General features: G+C 45.5%; 5 protein-coding genes across 5 annotated transcripts; 2 read left to right on the top strand and 3 right to left on the bottom strand.

Moving 5' to 3' along the window:
- Positions 1–1,905: 1,905 nt before the first annotated feature.
- On the top strand, positions 1,906–3,473 carry BBA_10027 (RING-14 protein; the record flags this gene model as incomplete). Its single annotated transcript, XM_008605124.1, has 5 exons — positions 1,906–1,948; positions 1,996–2,163; positions 2,225–2,914; positions 2,972–3,271; positions 3,331–3,473. 5 exons carry the CDS (start codon positions 1,906–1,908, stop codon positions 3,471–3,473), a joined length of 1,344 nt encoding a protein of 447 aa, XP_008603346.1.
- A 217-nt stretch (positions 3,474–3,690) lies between these two features.
- Positions 3,691–8,281, bottom strand: BBA_10026 (cystathionine gamma-synthase; the record flags this gene model as incomplete). Its single annotated transcript, XM_008605123.1, has 4 exons — positions 3,691–5,380; positions 5,435–5,529; positions 5,607–5,641; positions 6,040–8,281. The coding sequence occupies 4 exons, from the start codon at positions 8,279–8,281 to the stop codon at positions 3,691–3,693; spliced, it is 4,062 nt and encodes a 1,353-aa protein (XP_008603345.1).
- A 1,043-nt stretch (positions 8,282–9,324) lies between these two features.
- Positions 9,325–10,243, bottom strand: BBA_10025 (EMG1/NEP1 methyltransferase; the record flags this gene model as incomplete). The annotated part of the gene is made up of 3 exons (XM_008605122.1): positions 9,325–9,801; positions 9,854–10,122; positions 10,204–10,243. 3 exons carry the CDS (start codon positions 10,241–10,243, stop codon positions 9,325–9,327), a joined length of 786 nt encoding a protein of 261 aa, XP_008603344.1.
- A 335-nt stretch (positions 10,244–10,578) lies between these two features.
- On the top strand, positions 10,579–11,127 carry BBA_10024 (ribosomal protein S17; the record flags this gene model as incomplete). Its single annotated transcript, XM_008605121.1, has 2 exons — positions 10,579–10,713; positions 10,780–11,127. The coding sequence occupies 2 exons, from the start codon at positions 10,579–10,581 to the stop codon at positions 11,125–11,127; spliced, it is 483 nt and encodes a 160-aa protein (XP_008603343.1).
- A 313-nt stretch (positions 11,128–11,440) lies between these two features.
- Positions 11,441–16,720, bottom strand: BBA_10023 (oligomeric complex COG6; the record flags this gene model as incomplete). The annotated part of the gene is made up of 7 exons (XM_008605120.1): positions 11,441–11,661; positions 11,715–13,866; positions 13,923–14,065; positions 14,133–14,284; positions 14,460–14,493; positions 14,649–16,380; positions 16,427–16,720. The coding sequence occupies 7 exons, from the start codon at positions 16,718–16,720 to the stop codon at positions 11,441–11,443; spliced, it is 4,728 nt and encodes a 1,575-aa protein (XP_008603342.1).
- Positions 16,721–19,288: the final 2,568 nt, after the last annotated feature.

Raw genomic sequence — 19,288 nt, 5'->3', positions numbered from 1 at the left:
CTACTAATTAAGTAATATAATAATTAACTTCTAAAAGATATAAAATAAAGTAATTATAAGTCTAGTAAAATATAAAAAGTTAAAAAGTATATATTAATAATTATATTAGTTTAATATTTTATAATATTATTATATCTATACTAATATATCTATTATTATAACTAATAATACTTATATATATAATATAAGAATATATAAGTAGCTTAAAAAGTCTAGTTAGTAAAGAAAGAATTATTAATCTATATACTACTTCTAACTATATATCTACTAGTTAGTACTTATAGAGTATTATAATTCTATTAACTAATTCTTAGTCTAAAGTAAAGGATATATTAGAAGTAATAAGTTACTAGTTACTTATATTTATACTTATATTAGTATTAGATATATCTATAGCTTAATAATATAATTAAAATTAAAATTAAAATTAAAATTGTTTATATATTAAAGATTATAATTATAAAGAAGATAATTATAAAAAAAAACTTATTAGTTATTTAAAAATAGATATAAATAATATAAACTTTAATATATTTATATAAAATAGTTAATAAATAATATAAAATATTACTTTTAATAGTAGATTAATATCTTATTAATAAGAATTATTAATTATTAATAACTACTATAAATTATAATATAATAATAAATAAAGTATAAAAGAAAATAGATTTATATTTAAACTAAAGCTATATTTAATATAATAAAGTACTAGTATAAGTTCTAAACTATAGCTTTTCTTATTAGTATTAGATAGAGAAGTTCTAAATAAGTTATAAACTTAACTAAAGTATCTAAATAATATTAAATAATTATTATAGATAATTAATAACTTTTATTAAAATTATAAATATTAATATAAAAAGAAATATAAAGTATAAGTTTTTACTTAAGTTAAGTATAATATAAAGATAATAAAGCCCTAAGATATTTAGCTTAGATACTAACTTTTTTATTATTAATCTATTAAAATACTTAATATCTTAAAAATAATAAAGTAATAAATAAATAAATTAATATTAATATTAATTAGTTATTAGTATTAGTTATATTATATATATAATCCTTGGTATATCTATATATCTCTAAACTATTAAGACTAGATAAAAGCTTTATTGGAGGGCTATTTATATATCTGTCAAAGGCTATATGTGTGTTTGTTAAAGGCTCTGTGTGTGTGTGTATGTGTAGAAGGGAGGAAGAAGTAGAGAGAGACGGGGGCAAAAAAAAGGGAAAAACATAATAATAGCTATTTCGCTAGCTATAAAATTGCCTGTCAGGCTTCTTATTGCCTGTCAGGGCTTCTTGAGGCCTGGCAACGCACCGTGGCACCCTGCAAGATCACAGGGCATGTCCACAGACCTCCCGCGTAGGTACTCATTAAATTTACCTAGGTACTGTACCTACGCATCGACGAAGCGTCTGCTTAGAAGTAGCAGTAGATTTTGGGAGACGAAGTACAACGGATAAGAAAGCATAGGCGATTGATGAAGACGAATGATGGTGTAGATTTACACACTACGTACCACATGTCATCTGAACTTGCCGCTGTATCCGTATGCTCTTCGACAATGTGCAAGCCACGACGCCATCGCAAAAAACGGTACTTTGATCTACATTATAGGCGGGACGGGCGCGTAAAATCTTGCCCTGATAACCCACTGTAAATTTGTAGTCTCAGGTACCTATCACCAGGCAGCCAAACGTGGATTGGTATTGACTCAGCGCCACGCCGCTGGTTGAGAGCTTTGCCACGGACTGTTCTCTCGCCGCTGTCAGTACCAACCTCTGATGACCTTGCGCTACTTCTGGATGCGCAAATTGCGAGATGTGGATTGAGTCCTATGACCGGTATTCTACTCGAACCAGGAAGCTGAGTAGCGACTTCACGCGGAGCTCGACAGGATGAAATTTGCACACGATTTCAAGCAAAATCTTGCTAGCCAGGGTACGGAGCGCATGCGCGTAGATATCTAGGTTGCTAACGAGGAGCAGATTTTCCACCACACTGGATTGAGCGGGCTATACCGTATAGTCAACTGAAGAAATGCCTCAAGAAAATCCAACGCGAACTGCAAGACTTGGGCCTGGACCAAGAAACGCTACGCGCTCTTCTAAGTGCCGAAGAAACGGCGCCAGTTGCTCTGCAATACAAATTGCGAGGTACGACCCGAATAATACCGCGATAAGAATCTACGAGCGCTAATTCTTCCTCAAACCACAGAATCCGGATCAAGATTTGTGCGCCCCAAGCTAACGGTCAACGTACATCTGCGCGACGGTGTGGCGGTTGACGCATCCTTGACCCCAACGTCAAGAGGCTTCCTCGAGAAACTAGCGTGCGAAATTCTAGATGGGCATGAACGGGAATCACTGGGCCACATACAAGCAAGCCGACAGGATGAAACCGTCCCCAAGGAGAACTCTAGTACCGGTTTCATTGATGGCGATGTTGGCAACTACGAGACTATCGAAGTCCCCCTTGTGTTCGATGCTGAATTCTTCGACATGCTGCAAAATGATGTCAACGAATTGGATGCACTGCAAGCAGAAGAGCAAAAACAACTGACTAACGAGATCACGGAGCTCTCGAAAGAAGTCTCTGCCGTATCTCGACCCAGTCGCTTCTCGAAGAGCGACCTGGCGCGCTGGCGCGAAATATTCGAACTATATTTGGACTCTAACGTTTTTTTTGCAACGCAGGAATGCGACCATGGTGCAAGAAATAGCCAGAGAGCACTCAAGCAACTTCAATGGTTTCAGAATGAAGTCGAGAAGCGCAATCTAGCACGCAATTTCAAAATTTCACAAAGTCGCCAGGCTTTCGCCAGGTTTCTGCGGTTAAATGCGAGCCTTCTAAAGAATCTGCAATTTCAAGAACTCAACAAACTTGCGGTATCCAAGATCCTAAAGAGTGAGTGACCATTTTCAAGTTAGACGTTGATTTAATGACTCAGACGACATATCACAGAGTTCGATAAGCGTACGTCGCTTGGCGTCTCCAAGTCTTTTCCCACAATGATTCTATCTGATGGTCTTTTTGCCGGCGGTATTGCCAAAGATGTGTGTGCCTCAATGTCTCAAGAGCTGGTAGCAGTTGTACCGCAGATCAACGACTACCTCTGCCCAGTCTGCTTTTCTGTGGCTTATCGCCCTGTGAGGCTCGATTGCCAGCATGTATTCTGCATCCGGTGCATCATTAAGATTCAAAGACGCAAAGAGACGCATTGTCCCCTATGCAGAGCAGATGTAGTGATGTCTGCCTCCGCAGGTGAGAGAGATTGCTTGCATCTCTACTGCTACTACAGCCTTCACTAACTAAGACGACAGACAATCTTGACCTCCGATTGGAGAGGTACTTAGAGAAGTACTTTCCTAAGGAGGTAAAAGAAAAGCAGAGAGCGAACGAGATAGAGCGCGGAATCGAAGACTACGGCCCTGGTTATCAGCACCAGGATTGTCTCGTGATGTGATGAACGATGATGCAAAAAAAGTAATCCCCTTCTTGAACTGCATTGCAATAATCAAAACGACGCTCTTCGTCTCGCGATTTTAAGAGTGGCGATTTTAAGAGTGCACCAATTGCACAAGCGATCACTGGCGAACACAGTCGATCGCAAGGGCGGCCAACAATCGAGCTCATGATCATTTAAAACGAAATAATAAACATACGGAAATTTGATCCCCGCCCTACGTCCAATGCTGAACCTCCGTCCTCTGTTCGTCTATCTGCTTCGTTGCGTTTTCAGCTGCTTGAAGAGCTCTGCAAAACGTCTCGCTGAGGATATCTTTATCCTCGAGCCCAACACTGACGCGCACCAAGTCCGGGTCTACCCCAAATTGTGCCGCCCAAGGAAGCTCATTATAGTGAGCCAATAAGGCGTATGGAGAGCACAATGTAAAATTCGTGCCCAGGCTTGGCCCCTTCGCGATATCCATAGCATCGTAAAAAGCTTGTGCGCTGACTTGATGATGAAATACAACAGATAGCAAACCACCATATCCACCATGTGGTAGACGAAAGCGCTCATATAGATCTCGAGACGGATTGAACTTTGGATAGAACAAATCTTTCACGAGAGAGTGGCCCCGTAGAATGTCGCAGATAGCCTCGGCATTTGCATTGACTCTTTCCACTCGGTTGAGGAAATCTCGACTGTTCCTCTCCATGAAGATGATGTCCTCCGGCCAATAGTTGTCTTCAACCACTATGTCCATTGCGGATTTGAGCAGTCTATAGTATTTGCTGCTAGGGTTCAGAACAGCGCTGCCCCCCATCACATTGGAATCCCCAGAAAAAATCTTCGTGAGGCTGCTGACGACAATATCGGCAGATTGAAGAACATTCACGTTTGCGAATGTACCAATAGTTTCGTCCACTACGACAGCGAAGTCGAAAATATCCGCGAGTCTTCGAATTCTTTGCAAATCCGGACTGGCTAAAAGAGGATTGCCAGGGAACTCACAAAAGAGGGCCAGAAGACGTTCGCCCTTCTCCAACCGCTTCTCGAGCTCATTCAGGTCAGAAGATGAGCCATGTCCATAGAATATACAGCCAGGCCCGAATTTCTCCAGAATTTTTAGAGTATCGACGTAAGGGAACCCGAAACTGACACTCTGAAGCCGTCCTCTGGCGGCCATTAATGCACGATGCGCGTTGAAGATCGCGTTCATACCTGTAGGGAAAAGGTATATATCGGATTCGCTTAGGTTTCTGGTGCGAAGCGATCGTAGGGGAAGCTTCAGTACCGCTCCTTCTACTAGATCATTTTCGCTAACCAGTGACCCAGCAATCCTGCGACGAATTGCTGATTTAGCTCTTTTGGCTAGCGAGAGGTCCAGATTTCTACCGAATCGCTCTTCCAAAAATCTAGAGCTTTCTTTGGTGTCATTAGAAGTCGCAAAGACAGCCTCCGAATTAGGTGCTGCGGTTTCATCCACCGAATTTGTGCGTTGGTACCGCTTTGGGCCTCGTGAAGACTTGAGTGTGATTTCGCGAATAGCATTTTTAGAACTACTCGGTACCATGATGCCGGCTCGTAGGAGATCGTGAAAGAATTCTGCACGTCGACTCGACACTCCGTCTCCAGTATGTTGCCAATATTGCTTGGCAAGCCCAAAGGCATCTGCGGGAAATAGAGCTGCAGCTATGGTCGAGGCTAGACCACTCAGAACTGGAGAAGTATCTTCGGAGAGATTGAGCTCGAATGATATCGACTGAAATTGGATAGCAAGAGCCTCAAGAGCTCTCTTTCGCATAAAGTCTAAGCAACGCTCGACTGCCTGTGGTGTAGAAAAGAGCATGGCTTGCTGGTCTTCTCTTCCGTAGGCAGAGACAATCGCATGGCTTAGCTCGGTAATGCTTCTATGGACAAAAAACCTGCGAGTAGCAAGAGTCAAAACTTGTCCCCATTTGATTCGCGAACAAGCATACCTAGGATAGCCAGTGGTCATCCGGCTAACAACCCATGATGCGCCTTCCTCATAACCGATGTTTGACTCCCACGTGGGCAAGGACACACTGACAGCCTAACATGCGGGTTAGCACATAGTATCGTTGGAAATCGTTGGTGCTCTCTTGACGGCTTCAGACCGTTGTAACTTACGTGCGCGGTATCTGGGGGTATGGACTCGCCTAAGGCTAAGGAAGGCATTCTTGTGAGAGCTATGTGGTCTTGATTCGCACAGAAGAACCCCTGCTACTTTTCGTTCTCGTTTCTATGAGCCTCAAGTACCAATTTTTAATTTTGATGTCGACTTGATTGTCGTCGGCGATCACACCTGTGAGTCGAAAACGTGTGTGGAAATTTTGGTGCGCCGCCGAGGATCGGACTGGTGGGATATGTGTGTGTGTGGATCTCAAGATACGGTGTTGGGCTCTCGTAACGGAGACGAGCTGGCGTCGACGCCTCCTGGACAATGCCATACATAGCATGACGATACAAGACGATGTATGCAGAAAAACGAATGCTATCGTTGAATGAACAATCAGACATGGCCTAAGCGATGTAGTTCAACGAGAAAAAAGACATTATTTACTTCCGACACAACTGATGCTGTCGCTTGGCGCTATGCTTTTAAAGTCGTCGTCCCAATTTGTGCGACTGTTTCCAACATGGCTACCTGGTAGCGGGACATGTCTCGCGGAGACATGGCTCTGCGAGCCGTCATGATCATTGGAACCGATACAACTGGCGGGAAGTGGAATATTTCGCGCCGAGACACGGCTACTGTGGCCGGTTACCTTGCTAACGCCGTCCACGCAGCTAGCTGGCAGTGCGATATTCCTAGCGGAGACGTGGCTGCGCAAATCCTCAGCGCCACCAGCATTCTTACGGCTTGCAGACGAAGATGCCTTTCTAGCAGATACATGGCTGACTGTATCGAAAAAATCGCTAGTACCTACCCGATTAGACGGAAGTGGAATATCTCTTGCTGAGACGCGACTGCGCTTATCCTCCATGTTGTGGTGATGACCAGCGGATACATCCGACTTCTTAGCGGAGACCTGGCTTCGTGTGTCGAAGAACTCGCTAGTACCGACCCGACTAGGGGGTAGCGGGACGTCTTTTGCCGAGACATGACTGCGTTTGACTTCACTGCTGCGGTGGCGGCTAGCGGATACATCTGTCTTCCTAGCGGAGACATGACTTTGTGTATCGTAGAAGTCGTTACTACCTACCCGACTAGGGGGTAGCGGTACGTCCTTTGCTGAAATGTGATTGCGACTATCCTCGCCGCTAGGATTTCGACTTGCGGATACATTCTTTTGCCTTGCGGAGACATGACTTCGCGAGTCAAAGTATTCAGTTGTGCCGGGCCGGTGAGGAGCAGTCCTGGAGGAGGGCTGCGATACCTCGGTAGATTGAATAGTAGAACGCGGTTTCGGAGAGGATGTTTCCTTCAGACGCGAGACAGATGATACTTTCGAGACGGAAGACTTCGCATCAAAGCCGCATTGCTGAAGATCTTGAGTATTGCTCTGTTCGCGCTTCGATGTCAACGAAGATGCGACCGTTGTGAATTCACTGCTCCCCTTTGACGCCTGAGCGGGGTTGGTAGATGACGAAAAAACGCGCAAATGGGCTGTGGAGTATGGCTCGGGCTCTTTGACTGATAATTGTCCCTCACTAACAATCGTTCCTGCACCCGAGGCCGCGTTGGCTGGTGCAAGCCGTCTATTTGGGGGGACAGTCCTTGAAGGTGCGGAGGCTGAGACCCTGGAACTCGATTTCATCGGAGAGAGTTCAACGTCTTTCAAAACCCTGATAAGTTCCCTGCTCTGTTCTTCTTCTTCACCACACTCGTTGTTCCCTTTATGGCCTGGAGCGAATGTGCGTTCACCAGCTGACGCTGGTGGACGAACTGATGCTGGCGGACGAACTGATGTTGGCGGACGAACTGATGCTGGCGGACAAGTCGACACTGGAGGACGGACTGATTGATCTTCCTGGAATTTGATTCGTTGCGATCTGACCGGAACTGGTTCGTGCTGATCCCTGTCAACCGTCCCGATCGGTATACTAGAATTGGACGGGGCTTGTGCATTGTTGGGAAGGGATCTTTGTCTCCCATCTATTTCGGTCGCAACCAACCCAGGTTTCTTGGCTGACATGACCCCATAGGTGATCGCTGCCCCGGCTGCCGCGCCGGCTGCGACACCCATAAGCGCACCCAGAACAGTAGACATACCGCCAATAGGAGTATTGGTGTCCTCGGTCTTTGTCAGAAATGAATTCGTTGGCTCGCGCGAGTCTTGGTTGTCCAGCGTTTCTGTCGTGCGGCCACTATCGTCGATACTCTTAACACCACAATGCTCAGGTTTGCAGTTATTCCAATCGAGGACTTGGAAAACGTGCGTGTCCTGTTGAGGATCAAGAACTAGAGTATACTGGCCAGTGGTAACATTAGGCCTGCAAACATGCCCGGTATAGACAGCTTGCATACGATTACCATCCAGGTCGAATATCGTGGAATGATTGAGAGAGTCATCGACAGCAAACATGGATGCTGGGGCTGCCTCCAGTCCTTGCCTATAGAAGGCCTGAATAGATTCCGGGGTCGGAGCGCTGATTCGAATTGTCGATAGTCGCAGCGCGGTAGGCCTTGCGATTTGGCGGAGATGCAGGACTGGGCCCCGGCAGCAGCCAAAGGTTGCAAAGTCGGGACCAGATGCTACGCTTTCCGACAGAAGATAGCGAAGGCCAAGTGGTTGGAGAACCGCAGCATAGAAGGAAGTCGAGGGCGCCAATTGTGATACTTCGATACATGGAAGCTGCATGTTGCGTTGCATATAAACTGAAAAGGTTGAATGAGTTGGTGGTCAGTGATAGTGATACTAGTATTAGTAAAAGTAAACGGGACCCATTGCTTTCAAATACTCACGAGATTTCTGCTTCCGACCTCACCGATATACAGTGGCTGCCAGCTACACCTTTCAACTGCATGAAAAAGCGGAGTTCTTCATGTGTGTAAGCCTAACGAGTTGCCAGCGAAGATTAATTGTCAAATGTGAGATATTATGGTCCAATGACAATAAAATGGGTCACTGTTGGGCAGTTTTGCAGTTGCTGGGACCCAACCTGGCCTACCTTAATACTACTTGCCACGTTGCCATGCTACCTAAATAGTTTGATAGCGTGCATACCTTCGTTGAGACGGAACTCTGTAGCAGTGGGTAGTGGCTGGATGGCTGGATATGAATAAGTCAAGCAGGCAGAGGAGCTACGCACACAATATTTTGGGGACCTTGTCATGCCATTCGCACACTATAATAGCTTTTGCAACAACATGTGATTGAGCATGCTTCCACGCCTAAAAATTGTGCTAGGTATCAACTCAACATTGCTTCTTGCTATCAGCTGCCGCGACCAGTGAAAAGAAGGTGAAGCGCAGCACCCAAATCCGCATTGTGTGGTTTTCGCCGCCGAATATTGTATTCATGCCCGAGGAGGCTGGGGCCAACCAATGGTCTCGCGAGCCAGTGTCAGGCTAGCCACAGTTTGGCAACAGCTGCCCACAGCACGTCCCAAGTTCTCCCAATACCTCATGTCTAAGGGGAATACGGTTGGGCAATCTCAAGGTCACATCCTGCTTTCACCCATAGATCTAGATAGCGGCGCCAGCAGAGAGGCAGTTTGACCCCAATGCCCTCGCCTCCTCCTCTTGTGACTATGAGCGTCAGATAAAAATTCACCATTCAACTCTGCTCAGTTTGCCTCATCGAGTCGATCCAGCAGTAGCCTTTTGTTGTGTTGATCTGGTGCTAGCCGGAACAGTTTCTCCCGCCGGAAAGCCAATATCTTGGAAGACGAGCAAGGGCAACTAGAGGATATCCCAAGCGTCCTCAGCGGCATGGCAAAACTTGCTACAGGCTACGCTGGCAGAGAGAGAATAGTTGCTGATCGAGATCTTTTCGTCGACCATAGAGTCCCCAAATGTATCCGCACCCTTAGCCATAGCACCAACGAACACGCAGATACTCTCCTTGGAGCCAACAGACTCAACATATTCGCGCACACGAACTAGAGGTGAGTCGAAGCTCAGTGTGACCTTCCGGCAATTGGGTGGCAAGTGATCGGTGATAGGGTTTTGAATAACCCTTAGAAGTTTTTCGTTGGAGTTTGTAGAGCGTATCGACAGACGATGTAACAGTTGCACCATGAGACCAGCAAATCTTTTAAAGGTACGAGGAATTCGTACAGAGGGTGAGACCTCGATAAGAACACCCTTCGCAGTATGAATATAGATTTGTAGCTTCCCAGCTTTGTTGATTGGTGAGTCCAATAAGGTAAGGAGGCACTGTCTCATGTTAATAATGATACAATGCTAGCTCTTGCACGATCGCACTAACCTGGTGGGTAATATCTGGGCGAGCATCGCTTATGTCACGATTCATCTTACGCATGACTCCAATGTGCTCATCACTGTTCAACAGCGAGTATTTTTCCTCGCGGTGTATGCCAGTGCGACTGCTGTTGCTGTGCGACGCTTTGTAGGTCTCGAGGCTGGCGTTGGACAAAACGACAATGAGCCTTTGAGAGTCCTTGTCTGTGGGCGGAATCGGTGTACTTTGTTCCGCGACCAATTGGGGAAGTTGGGGCGGTGGCAGCGATTGCGTTCCTACAAATTTCAGAACAGTAGTCAGTATTGGGCTTGCTAGGCGACTTTCCGTCGAAAAAGAAGTGATCAACCGACTCATACTCGGTCGCTTTACGCCTGCTCGGTGATCCGTAGATGACATGGCGCTTTCTGGAGCAATCAGAGTCGGTATAACCGTCCAAGATTCGTAGTATCCTATCCCACAATCCGCACTCTTCGAAGTTGGTAGTGATGCTGGCCAAGTCGCAGGAAGAAACAAAAATCGATGGAGTTACAGGCCGTTCCACTAGCACCGGAGAGGTTTGGGCAGTGTGCTGACTAACAGTGGCCAAAGTTGCGTTGGCCTGTGATTGGCCAAGTCGCCAGTTCTTCTCAGCAAGGAGTTGACGACGGTGTCACACGCACGACCAGTGCTCTTATCTGCAAGATTCTTTCCTTCCAAGCAACAGCCATTGAATCTTTCTGACTTTCTAAGATATGTCATCTCAAGTGACCAAGGCCGCGCGCCGTGTTACTCATGAGTTGCATGGTGTTGTGGTTTCAGCAGGCTTGATGCAGAAAACTGTCAAAGTCAGAGTCGGAGGGCAAATATGGAACAAAATCGTGAAAAAAGTGCGTGGATTATCATTTGCTGAGCTCGAAAACGCTCCACTAACATGTTTATGTTAAATACTGTAGTACTACGCCGACCCGAAGCACTACCTCGTTCACGATCCAAACTCTTCCCTTCGAACCGGCGATGTTGTTGCAATCGCGCCAGGCTGGCCAACATCGCGGCGTAAACGGCACGTGGTGAAGCAAATCATTGCGCCATATGGCCAACCGATTGAAGACAGACCTGCGATCCCGTCATTCGATGAAATAATATTAGAAAGAGAGGCCAAGAAGGAGGCTAAGGACGAGCGAAAAGCAGTGAAAAAGCGGTCCGAGGAGGAACGACGTGTAGCTTTGAAAAGATCTGCGGCAGATGAGCGCAACGCGAAACGCGCATCATGGGAACAGCTCATGGCAAAGTCTGGACAATAAGTACAAGACTGTCGCTTGAGGAAAACAGTGTCGTCTCGTCATCACCCCGTCTGCCACCTTTGTTTCTGGATTCCTATGGGAGAAAGATGCTCTCGTCTGATAATGCTGTGACTTTGATAGTCTCATGCCATTGTACATTAATTAGACCAGGTCACCGTCTTGCCAATGATGACCAATTGCTCGATTGCAGCAATTATTCGAGTATTGACGGTATCTCAGTGATTGGCCGACCTGACATTTGTTTGTAGTTTATCGGCCCTGCATGTGCATTCTAAGCGTTCACATGGGCCTTGAGGGCTGGAAAACCATCTGCCTAGCCACCTCGCTCTCCAAACTCATTTGCCCAAATCTCGTACTCCTTTAGTCCAGACTTACTCACGCTAGGTCTAATCGTGCGTAAACTTGCTTCGAAGTCTACAAGGCTTATAGGCCGTATTTCGTCCATAGTCATGTGTAGCAATGCCTCACCAAGAGATCGGAGCGGACCCATCGCTGCATCCTTGGCGAGTGCTGTGATGTCGGACCCCGAGAAACCTACCATTGTTAGGGATCAGGGCCAATTTCACCGCTCAACAGGGGTAACTCACCATCAGTCAAGCCCACCAGTTTCTGGACGTCGCTTGGTGACAGGCTGTGTTTCTGCTGGCCTAGCAGTGTGCGGATTTGTGTTTCCCTCGTCGTCGGTTCGGGCAAGGGAATGTATTGTCTCCTCACGAAACGGCGCCTCGCAGCCTCGTCAATGGCCCATGGCAAATTAGTTGCAGCTAAAACAAGTACACGATTCGCGTCACCACGTTCTTTGTCTCTTTCTGTCGTTTCACGCCCAGCTGCTGCTCTCTGAAGGTCGCTCCACTGAATGAGAAACTCCGTTTTGATGCGACGGGTCGCCTCGTGCTCACCTGAGCCAGATCGTTGGGAAAGAAGAGAATCGATTTCATCCACGAAAATGATGCTTGGTGCCAACGAGCGTGCCAAGCCGAACAAAGCTCGAACTAGTTTTTCAGACTCTCCCAAATACTTGCTCGTTAAGCTGCTTGCAGAAATGGAAAAGAACGTAGATCGTGACTCAGTCGCCACCGCTCTGGCAAGCATGGTCTTTCCCGTACCTGGCGGCCCAAACAGGAGCATACCTCGAGCCGGTTCTCGCAGACCCATGAACAGATCGGGGCGTAAGAACGGATACACCACAGTTTCCCTCAAAGCATTCTTTGCGATTTCGAGCCCAGCGATATCACCCCAGCGCACTTCATCTCCCTTCACGACGATTTCGTTCAGGATCTGTTTGGCCGCGCTTTCGTCAACGCCAGAAGGAAGGTTCCTTAGAATCGACGACTTCTTCTTCTTCCATAACTTGTCAGCGATGCTTTCTTCGGTTTCTTCCGATGCCTCGCTCGAGCTATCGACTTTGACAGGGTCCCCCTTGACTTTGCGTTCCGACGGCTTCAACTTGTTCAGCGTAGCATTTGAATGCACACTAGTACTGTGATTGACAGGAGTCTTATTCTTGAGTAGCTTCATATTCTGACTGTCGGCGTCATCTTCAGAAGTACTAGACACAGATACATGCCTTGTCATCGGTTGGTCCCGACGGCGATGTCGGGTTGCTTGCACGGGATACATGGTGCTCTGCGTCGCGACGATCGCGTCAGTGCGTCTTGTCGCCGCTTTGTGCTGGACAGGAACATCCGATGCGCTTCGCCTCTCCCACCATTCGCTAGAATCATCTGCCGTTCCAGATCCGTTAGAACGCTCCTCTTTGTGCCGCTTGGCTGGCAGCCGAGAAGGATGGTAACGATCGGGGCGAGCGGACGCATTCTCCGTTGTCTGCGATTCTAGCTGAGTTGTTGAGTTCAGTGCACTAGACGCGGCGCTCACAGACAGAAAAGATGGGGTGTTGTATGGGTACTCATCAGAGTGTCGCGCTCCGGTAAGTTGACCATTTGTAGAACCATCTATATCCTTTGGCTGAACGAGTCTTCTAGAATGGCTGTCCCATTTGGTTGGTGTCGATCTTTGTTTATATAAATGCCCTGCCGTCCTTTTAGAGTTGAGCGTGGACGTTGAAGATGGTGTTTCGGAAGGCGGTGTCCGCTGTGGACGATCTCTAGATCCAAGAGCGCTCCACGCTAGCGTTGCCGCCTTACTGGGCCCCTCAGCTGCTGGCCGCGCTGATTTTCGTGAAGGCGCGGACGCTTTCTCGCCCAACTTGGAGGACCGAAGAGTCGTGCGCATCGTGTGTTTCTCAGGACTGGGCGATCGATATGTTCGATCTGCTTTAGGTGGAACGCTAAGAGCCGGCGGTCTAGAGTTTGATCGAGTGTATGATGTAGCATCGCCAGTCTGTGATCTTTCCCCGGACTGCGGAGTTTCAGACACTGTGCGTATTGGCAACGGTGGCCGTGGTGAGACTGCAGGTCGTGACAGATCAGAATACGTAACGGATGGTATTGTGCCACTTCCAATCGAGCCCTTTGTTGTCATGGGGGAAGCGAAAGGGCTGGGCGTCTTGGATGGTCTCCCGCCTGTATCGGAGCTGGTTTCGTCGTCTCTTGAGGCTTTCAGAGCCTCTAAAAGGTCGAGTCTTTCCTTACATTGAAGCTCCAATTCCCTCAGAGCGTCGACAAGAGCCTTTTCAGTATCGGTCTGCGGTCCATAGCCGGGGTTTACCTTCGTTGCGTTGTGTTCGTATATCAGGGCGAGGGCATTGCGCCAGTGCCGAAGAGCCTCGGTCTCATCTCCCTGCAGCGCAAAGGGTCAGCTTGCTCATTGCGCGGAAACACGGAAGGAAAAAGTACTTGACTCTCATAATATACTGCAGTGGAGCAACTCAAGTAGCTTTCGTCGTACGTCTTCTGGAGAGCGGTAAATACTCGGTTACGCAACATTGCAATGGTGCTGTGCACATAGTAGTTGATATCAAAGTTGGCTTCGCTCCAAGCTGAAGAGGTGTGTACAACGGTGGTCTAAGGACGTAGCTCGCTTGTGGTATTTGGGGCCAGTCCTACTCGCTATGATGTTGCGGACAATGTTGTCAAAACTTAAAACTGCCCACCTGGATTCGTTTCTGTTAGCTACGTCCTGCGCTCGTACGCTAGCAATCTGGCTTTCGGGGGCAGAGCCTGGCTGGTGACGTAAGGGCTTGGCGCGACCAGAGTACCTAAACTTCAAGCAGGCAAGTTGGCCCTGTTGCCCGTGGCGGGGAGGGGGAACCAGATGACTTCCTTAGCTGCAAAATTCTGTACCGGTTCGACCTTGTAATGAGAACGGCAATGATACATCTGGCTGGCATTACTTGCCACTTTTTAAACATGCGCGCACAGCAGTTAACGTACCGTACAATTGCCACCTCTAGGTTTACTCTCATTTCTAACGAGTATAGTGTCAAATAACTATGAGACTTTGCGCAACCCTTCCTTGAAGGAACCAGTGCATGAGTCGCCCAGGTTACTTTACATAGTTTGGCCATTTGCTGACAGTGTCTTGCCCATAATTGAACTATGACAGTAGTACACGAATCTCACCCACTGTGCGCGGAAACACGCTCCGAAGATTATCATCATCCTCGCCGCCGCTTCGCGCTGCATCCAGTGCATCAATGTGATTCTCGAGCAGCTCAAAATCTTCGCAGAAGCGCTCAGCAGCTTCCTCTGTAATTTTGCGTGCAAGCCCGGAATCCTTAAGCCCGCCAAGACGTTCAAGAGCATCGATGTATGCTGAGGGGAGAAAGTGATCCAATTCGGCGCTCGAAGCAGAAAGCTTGTCAGTTGTAATAGAGTTGGCGCCGGAATTTGCGCGTTGCTTAATTATTGTGATCAGATCGTACAGCCCTGAACCTCGGTGGAAGAACGCTAGTTGAGAATCTGTAAGAATTTCCGCCTCTTCGTCGATTAGTGTCATCAGCTGCTCTTCCCTTTCCTTGGCTAGTTTGCTTTTCTTGAAACAGTTCGCAAGAGCCAGGCGACAGTTGATAAGATATATCGAGCTGCGTAGAGTTGGCATTGATTTCGCTAGAGCTTCACTGTCGAGGATGAAAGGGTCCACGGCTTCGGCTAGAATTTGGCCGATATTTTCCTCGCTTTCCTCGGCAGTGGACAACGATGTTTCGTAGGTGCTTAAGATGACTTGGATCTGCTTGAGGGCGTCCTGTAAGAACACTGGCGGGTCTAGATCAGAGGGCATGCTTTGGGGCTCGGCTCGAACGGCAGCAATGTGCTCCCGCAGTAGAGCCCTAAATTGTCTCATAGCCTCCTTTTCTAAACTGCGAACAGAGTGTAGTAAACTGCAACCGGGTCCAAGTAACTTGAGAAGCATAACGCCATAGAATTTGAGAAGATGCCCCAGCTTGAATGCTACTATCGAATCCTCGTTCGACTGTATAACTTGCTCTACTCGCTGACGGAGTAATCGAGCTGCGCCGGACACATCTCTGTCGACAAGATTATTCAATGTTTCTAAAGTATTGAAACCCTCGTCTTCGCCATCGGAGATGATGCGCCACAGTTCAGCATCGCGGCCGCTATTGAGACCCTTGACGAGTTCCTCGCTGTCGGCAACGAAAAGGACCTCAAGAATCTCTCTTTCACTGACTGCGGCGGAGTGAACCCACGCCAGCATATCGCCCACATAGCGGAGAGGATCATGCGCAATCATGTCTATCGGTTTGGATGCGGCAGAGCCTCTACCACTGCCATTGCCAGTCAGAGCGGTAAAGAACGAATCAGACAAAATATTTTGTCTGCCGTCGGCAAAGAAGTCGAGGCAGTTTTGAAACAACGACGGCCTGGCGGCGAGCACTGTGAGGGCCTTTCTCATGGTAGCATTCATCTGCGGGTTTTCGACATCCAGAGTCTTGAACTCCCGTTGAACCCATTTGTACAATTTTTGATAGCCATACCCGAGAATTTTCGACGACTTCTCCATGATTTCAGAAGCCAGAGTTTGTTTTTCGAAGCCGAGTAATACCTCGCATTCTTGTGTGATCCTTTTGGCTTTTGCGAGACAAGCAAAGAAAACCTCATCCACAGGCTCGGCAGCTGAAGTGAGCGCTAATTCCTCTTCATCAGATAACACAAAGCGCTCACGTAGGATTTGGAGTAGGTGTCGTTTCCCTTCGATCCCTCTTCGTTTCTCGAGCAGGGCTGATGCCTCTGCCAGAGGAGATTCCATGCCGCTGTGTGCCACGGCTACCATACGCTTCATCTTAGAAGAATCGGCATTGAGTTTCTCAAGAACTACTTTGATGTGCCTCAATTGCTATTCCGGTCAGCAATTGAATACCAGACGGAACCGATATACTTACATCCGAAACAAAGCCAAAGTCATCCAGTATCTTTCCATTCTTTTCAATCACTTCCTTTTGCAGATCCAATCGGAGTCTTCGTCTCGTTCTCCCGTCATGTTTTAGACCGCGATGATCTATCAAAGTTACAGCACCACGAAATTCCGCATCAGAGTAAGAGGCGGACAGAACTGCAGATACTTTGGTGGCGAGAGCATTGATTACCTTGTTCGATGCGACCGTGTGACCTGGAGCATCTGCTGGCTTGGAGGGTTCACAGGGAGTGCTGACGCCCGAAATCTCAGTCTGCGACATACTGATGCAGAAGGAACACAGCTATTATCTCTGCATTAATTGCTATGCGGCGTCTTCGAGATTGATAAGTAACGTCCACTGACTGGGCGCCTGATCCGCCGCAACTCTCGGTAGTTTGTTGATGGGGTTCTGTCTTCAGAACGCGAAGCTCCAGCAAAGCTGATCGAGTTCTCGGGTAATAGCGAAGAGACCAATCCTGTACAGTGAGGACAGTATTTGCATCGACGAGAGCTCCTGGAGCACCTCAAACTTCGTAGCTGGCGGCTGAAGCTCGTGCGAGCATGAACGCCTTCAATGGTGAAAGGTGCATGCGTAAGTAGGTAACTAGTTACCTAATGTATCATGTGTTGAAACATGTGAGAGCGTGCAGCGGCTGTGGGTAGCCTAGGCACCCTCTCTCTTTGTGATCAGCCCGCAAAGGCAGGTTAGCGCAAGTTCGCTAGGTACCTAGGCACTAGGTAGGTACCTAGGTAGGTTCCTACCTACCTACCTACCTACGCACGTACCTACCAACCCACCTATTCATGAAGAATGCTGCTCTAGCAATATACTTCTGCAACATCGTAAAGCACAACCGAAATCAGGACAGGCAAGCCAACTGTTGGAAACAACAGTGTCAGCGGCTTGAACTTTAACGCGTCCGAGTTGTGTCACTGTCAGATGTGCAAAATATACCTACGCGGGAGGGGGCAAGTGGGTGACAAAAAAACTAGCCCAATTTAGCGGCACCCACATACCACCACCACCACCACCTACCTCCTTGACGGCCACAATAGTCAATACGCATCTAGATACACTAAAAAAAGCAGCTTTATAAGGCACTTATTAGTTTCTAAGTAATAAAGACATTAAATTTACCTATAGTAACCTATATAAATACTATAATATCTCCTAAAGGTATAGATAATAGATTCTTAATAACCTTAATCTCTAGGCTTACTATATAACCTATAATAACCTTAATAAGCTAGAAAAAAGGGGTTAGAAGAGGGTATTAAGTAAAGCTAATTTTAATATTATTTAAGACTTATTTAAAAATAAATAAATTAAGATTTACTAGCTTTTATAAGCTATAATAGCCTTTAAAGCTACCCTTAAATATAATATCTTAGGCTATATAATTAATTACTATATAAGTAAACAAAAATATTATAAATAAATTATTTAATAGGTTAACTATATATTACTAACTTTAGCTAAAAAGAGGCTTAAGTAGGTATAGTATATATTAGCTTTAAAGCCTAAGTTAAAGAACTAATATAAGATTATTTTCTTTAATAAAAAATACTTTAGCTTTAGTAATAAAGGTAAGATATATATTATTAGAAAAAATAATTATTATAATTACTTTAACTACTTTTAAGAATACTAAGAGCTTTATAAAAAAGATATAAAATACTTTTATATTTAAATAATTATTAAATATAATTATAAAAGCCTTCTTATATAATATAAAGTCTTTAATAATATTAATAGTAAAATAAATTAGAAAGTATATATTAAGTTAATTTTAAAAGGCTTTATTAAATTATATTTAATAAAGTACTTTAAAAATATTAAGTAATTTCTAGTCTTTAAAGAAGATAATAATAGTAGTTATAAACTATTAAAAAGTAATTTTATAAAAGCCTAAAAGGATTTTATAGCTTATAGTACTTTTTTAATTACCTTTAAAGCTCTAATCTCTTATTAATAAAGAATTACTAGTTTCTTATTATAGAGGCTATTAATAAAAAGCCTTATTAGAATCCTAATTCTCTTTAAAAGCTAGCTAAAGAAGCCTAGGTATAGCTCTCTTAGGGTATTATTAATATATAAATTAAATCCTTATCTATATAGCTTAAAATTATATTAAGCTTTATAGTAAATAAACTACCTTCTAATTTACTATTAAATACTATTTTTCCTTTATTATTTACTATTAAATTAAAGTTATTATAAGTAATTACTCTTTAAGGGTAGTTTTAGTTAAAATAGGCTAGTTTTTTTATTACCTATATAGGGGGGTGTTTTCTAATATACCCTCTAATATATATTACTATCTAGTATATTTTTTTAGTATATTATAAGGAAATTGCACTTTTTAGAATATTAAAAAAAATTATAATATCCTATCTAGGAAGCTTAAATCTATAGTAATATACCTTAGTAATATTTTATTTACGAAGAACTATTAGAGGGCATGTCAGAAAACACCCCCCTTCCGCGTAGGTACCTACCTTTTAGTGTCGCCCCACATCAGCAGGCACATGAATGAAGAGCACCAGTCATGAAGGGTACCGAGCATGTATTTGGGTATCAACATCTTTGACTCTTCTCAGCAACACTTGACTTGGCCATCAAGCTCGCGCACCGGAGGCCCACACTGATTTTGGTAGTATGATCAAGTGATAACGGCAGAAGCAAGTTGAAGCTTGTACATGCTGTCATCAAGCTACTCTCAATACTTACTGCTGCGTAACGTCTTGCACCTGGCAACTGGCAGTTTGACGATTTGCTTGATCATATCACCTTGGAGCTCGCCTTCTGCCACTAACAAACTGCCATCTTATCGCTGCATCTCTCGTC

Source organism: Beauveria bassiana (assembly GCF_000280675.1).
Source record: "Beauveria bassiana ARSEF 2860 unplaced genomic scaffold BBA_S00081, whole genome shotgun sequence".
NCBI lineage: Eukaryota > Fungi > Ascomycota > Sordariomycetes > Hypocreales > Cordycipitaceae > Beauveria > Beauveria bassiana.
This window is presented reverse-complemented; position numbering and strand designations above follow the sequence as displayed.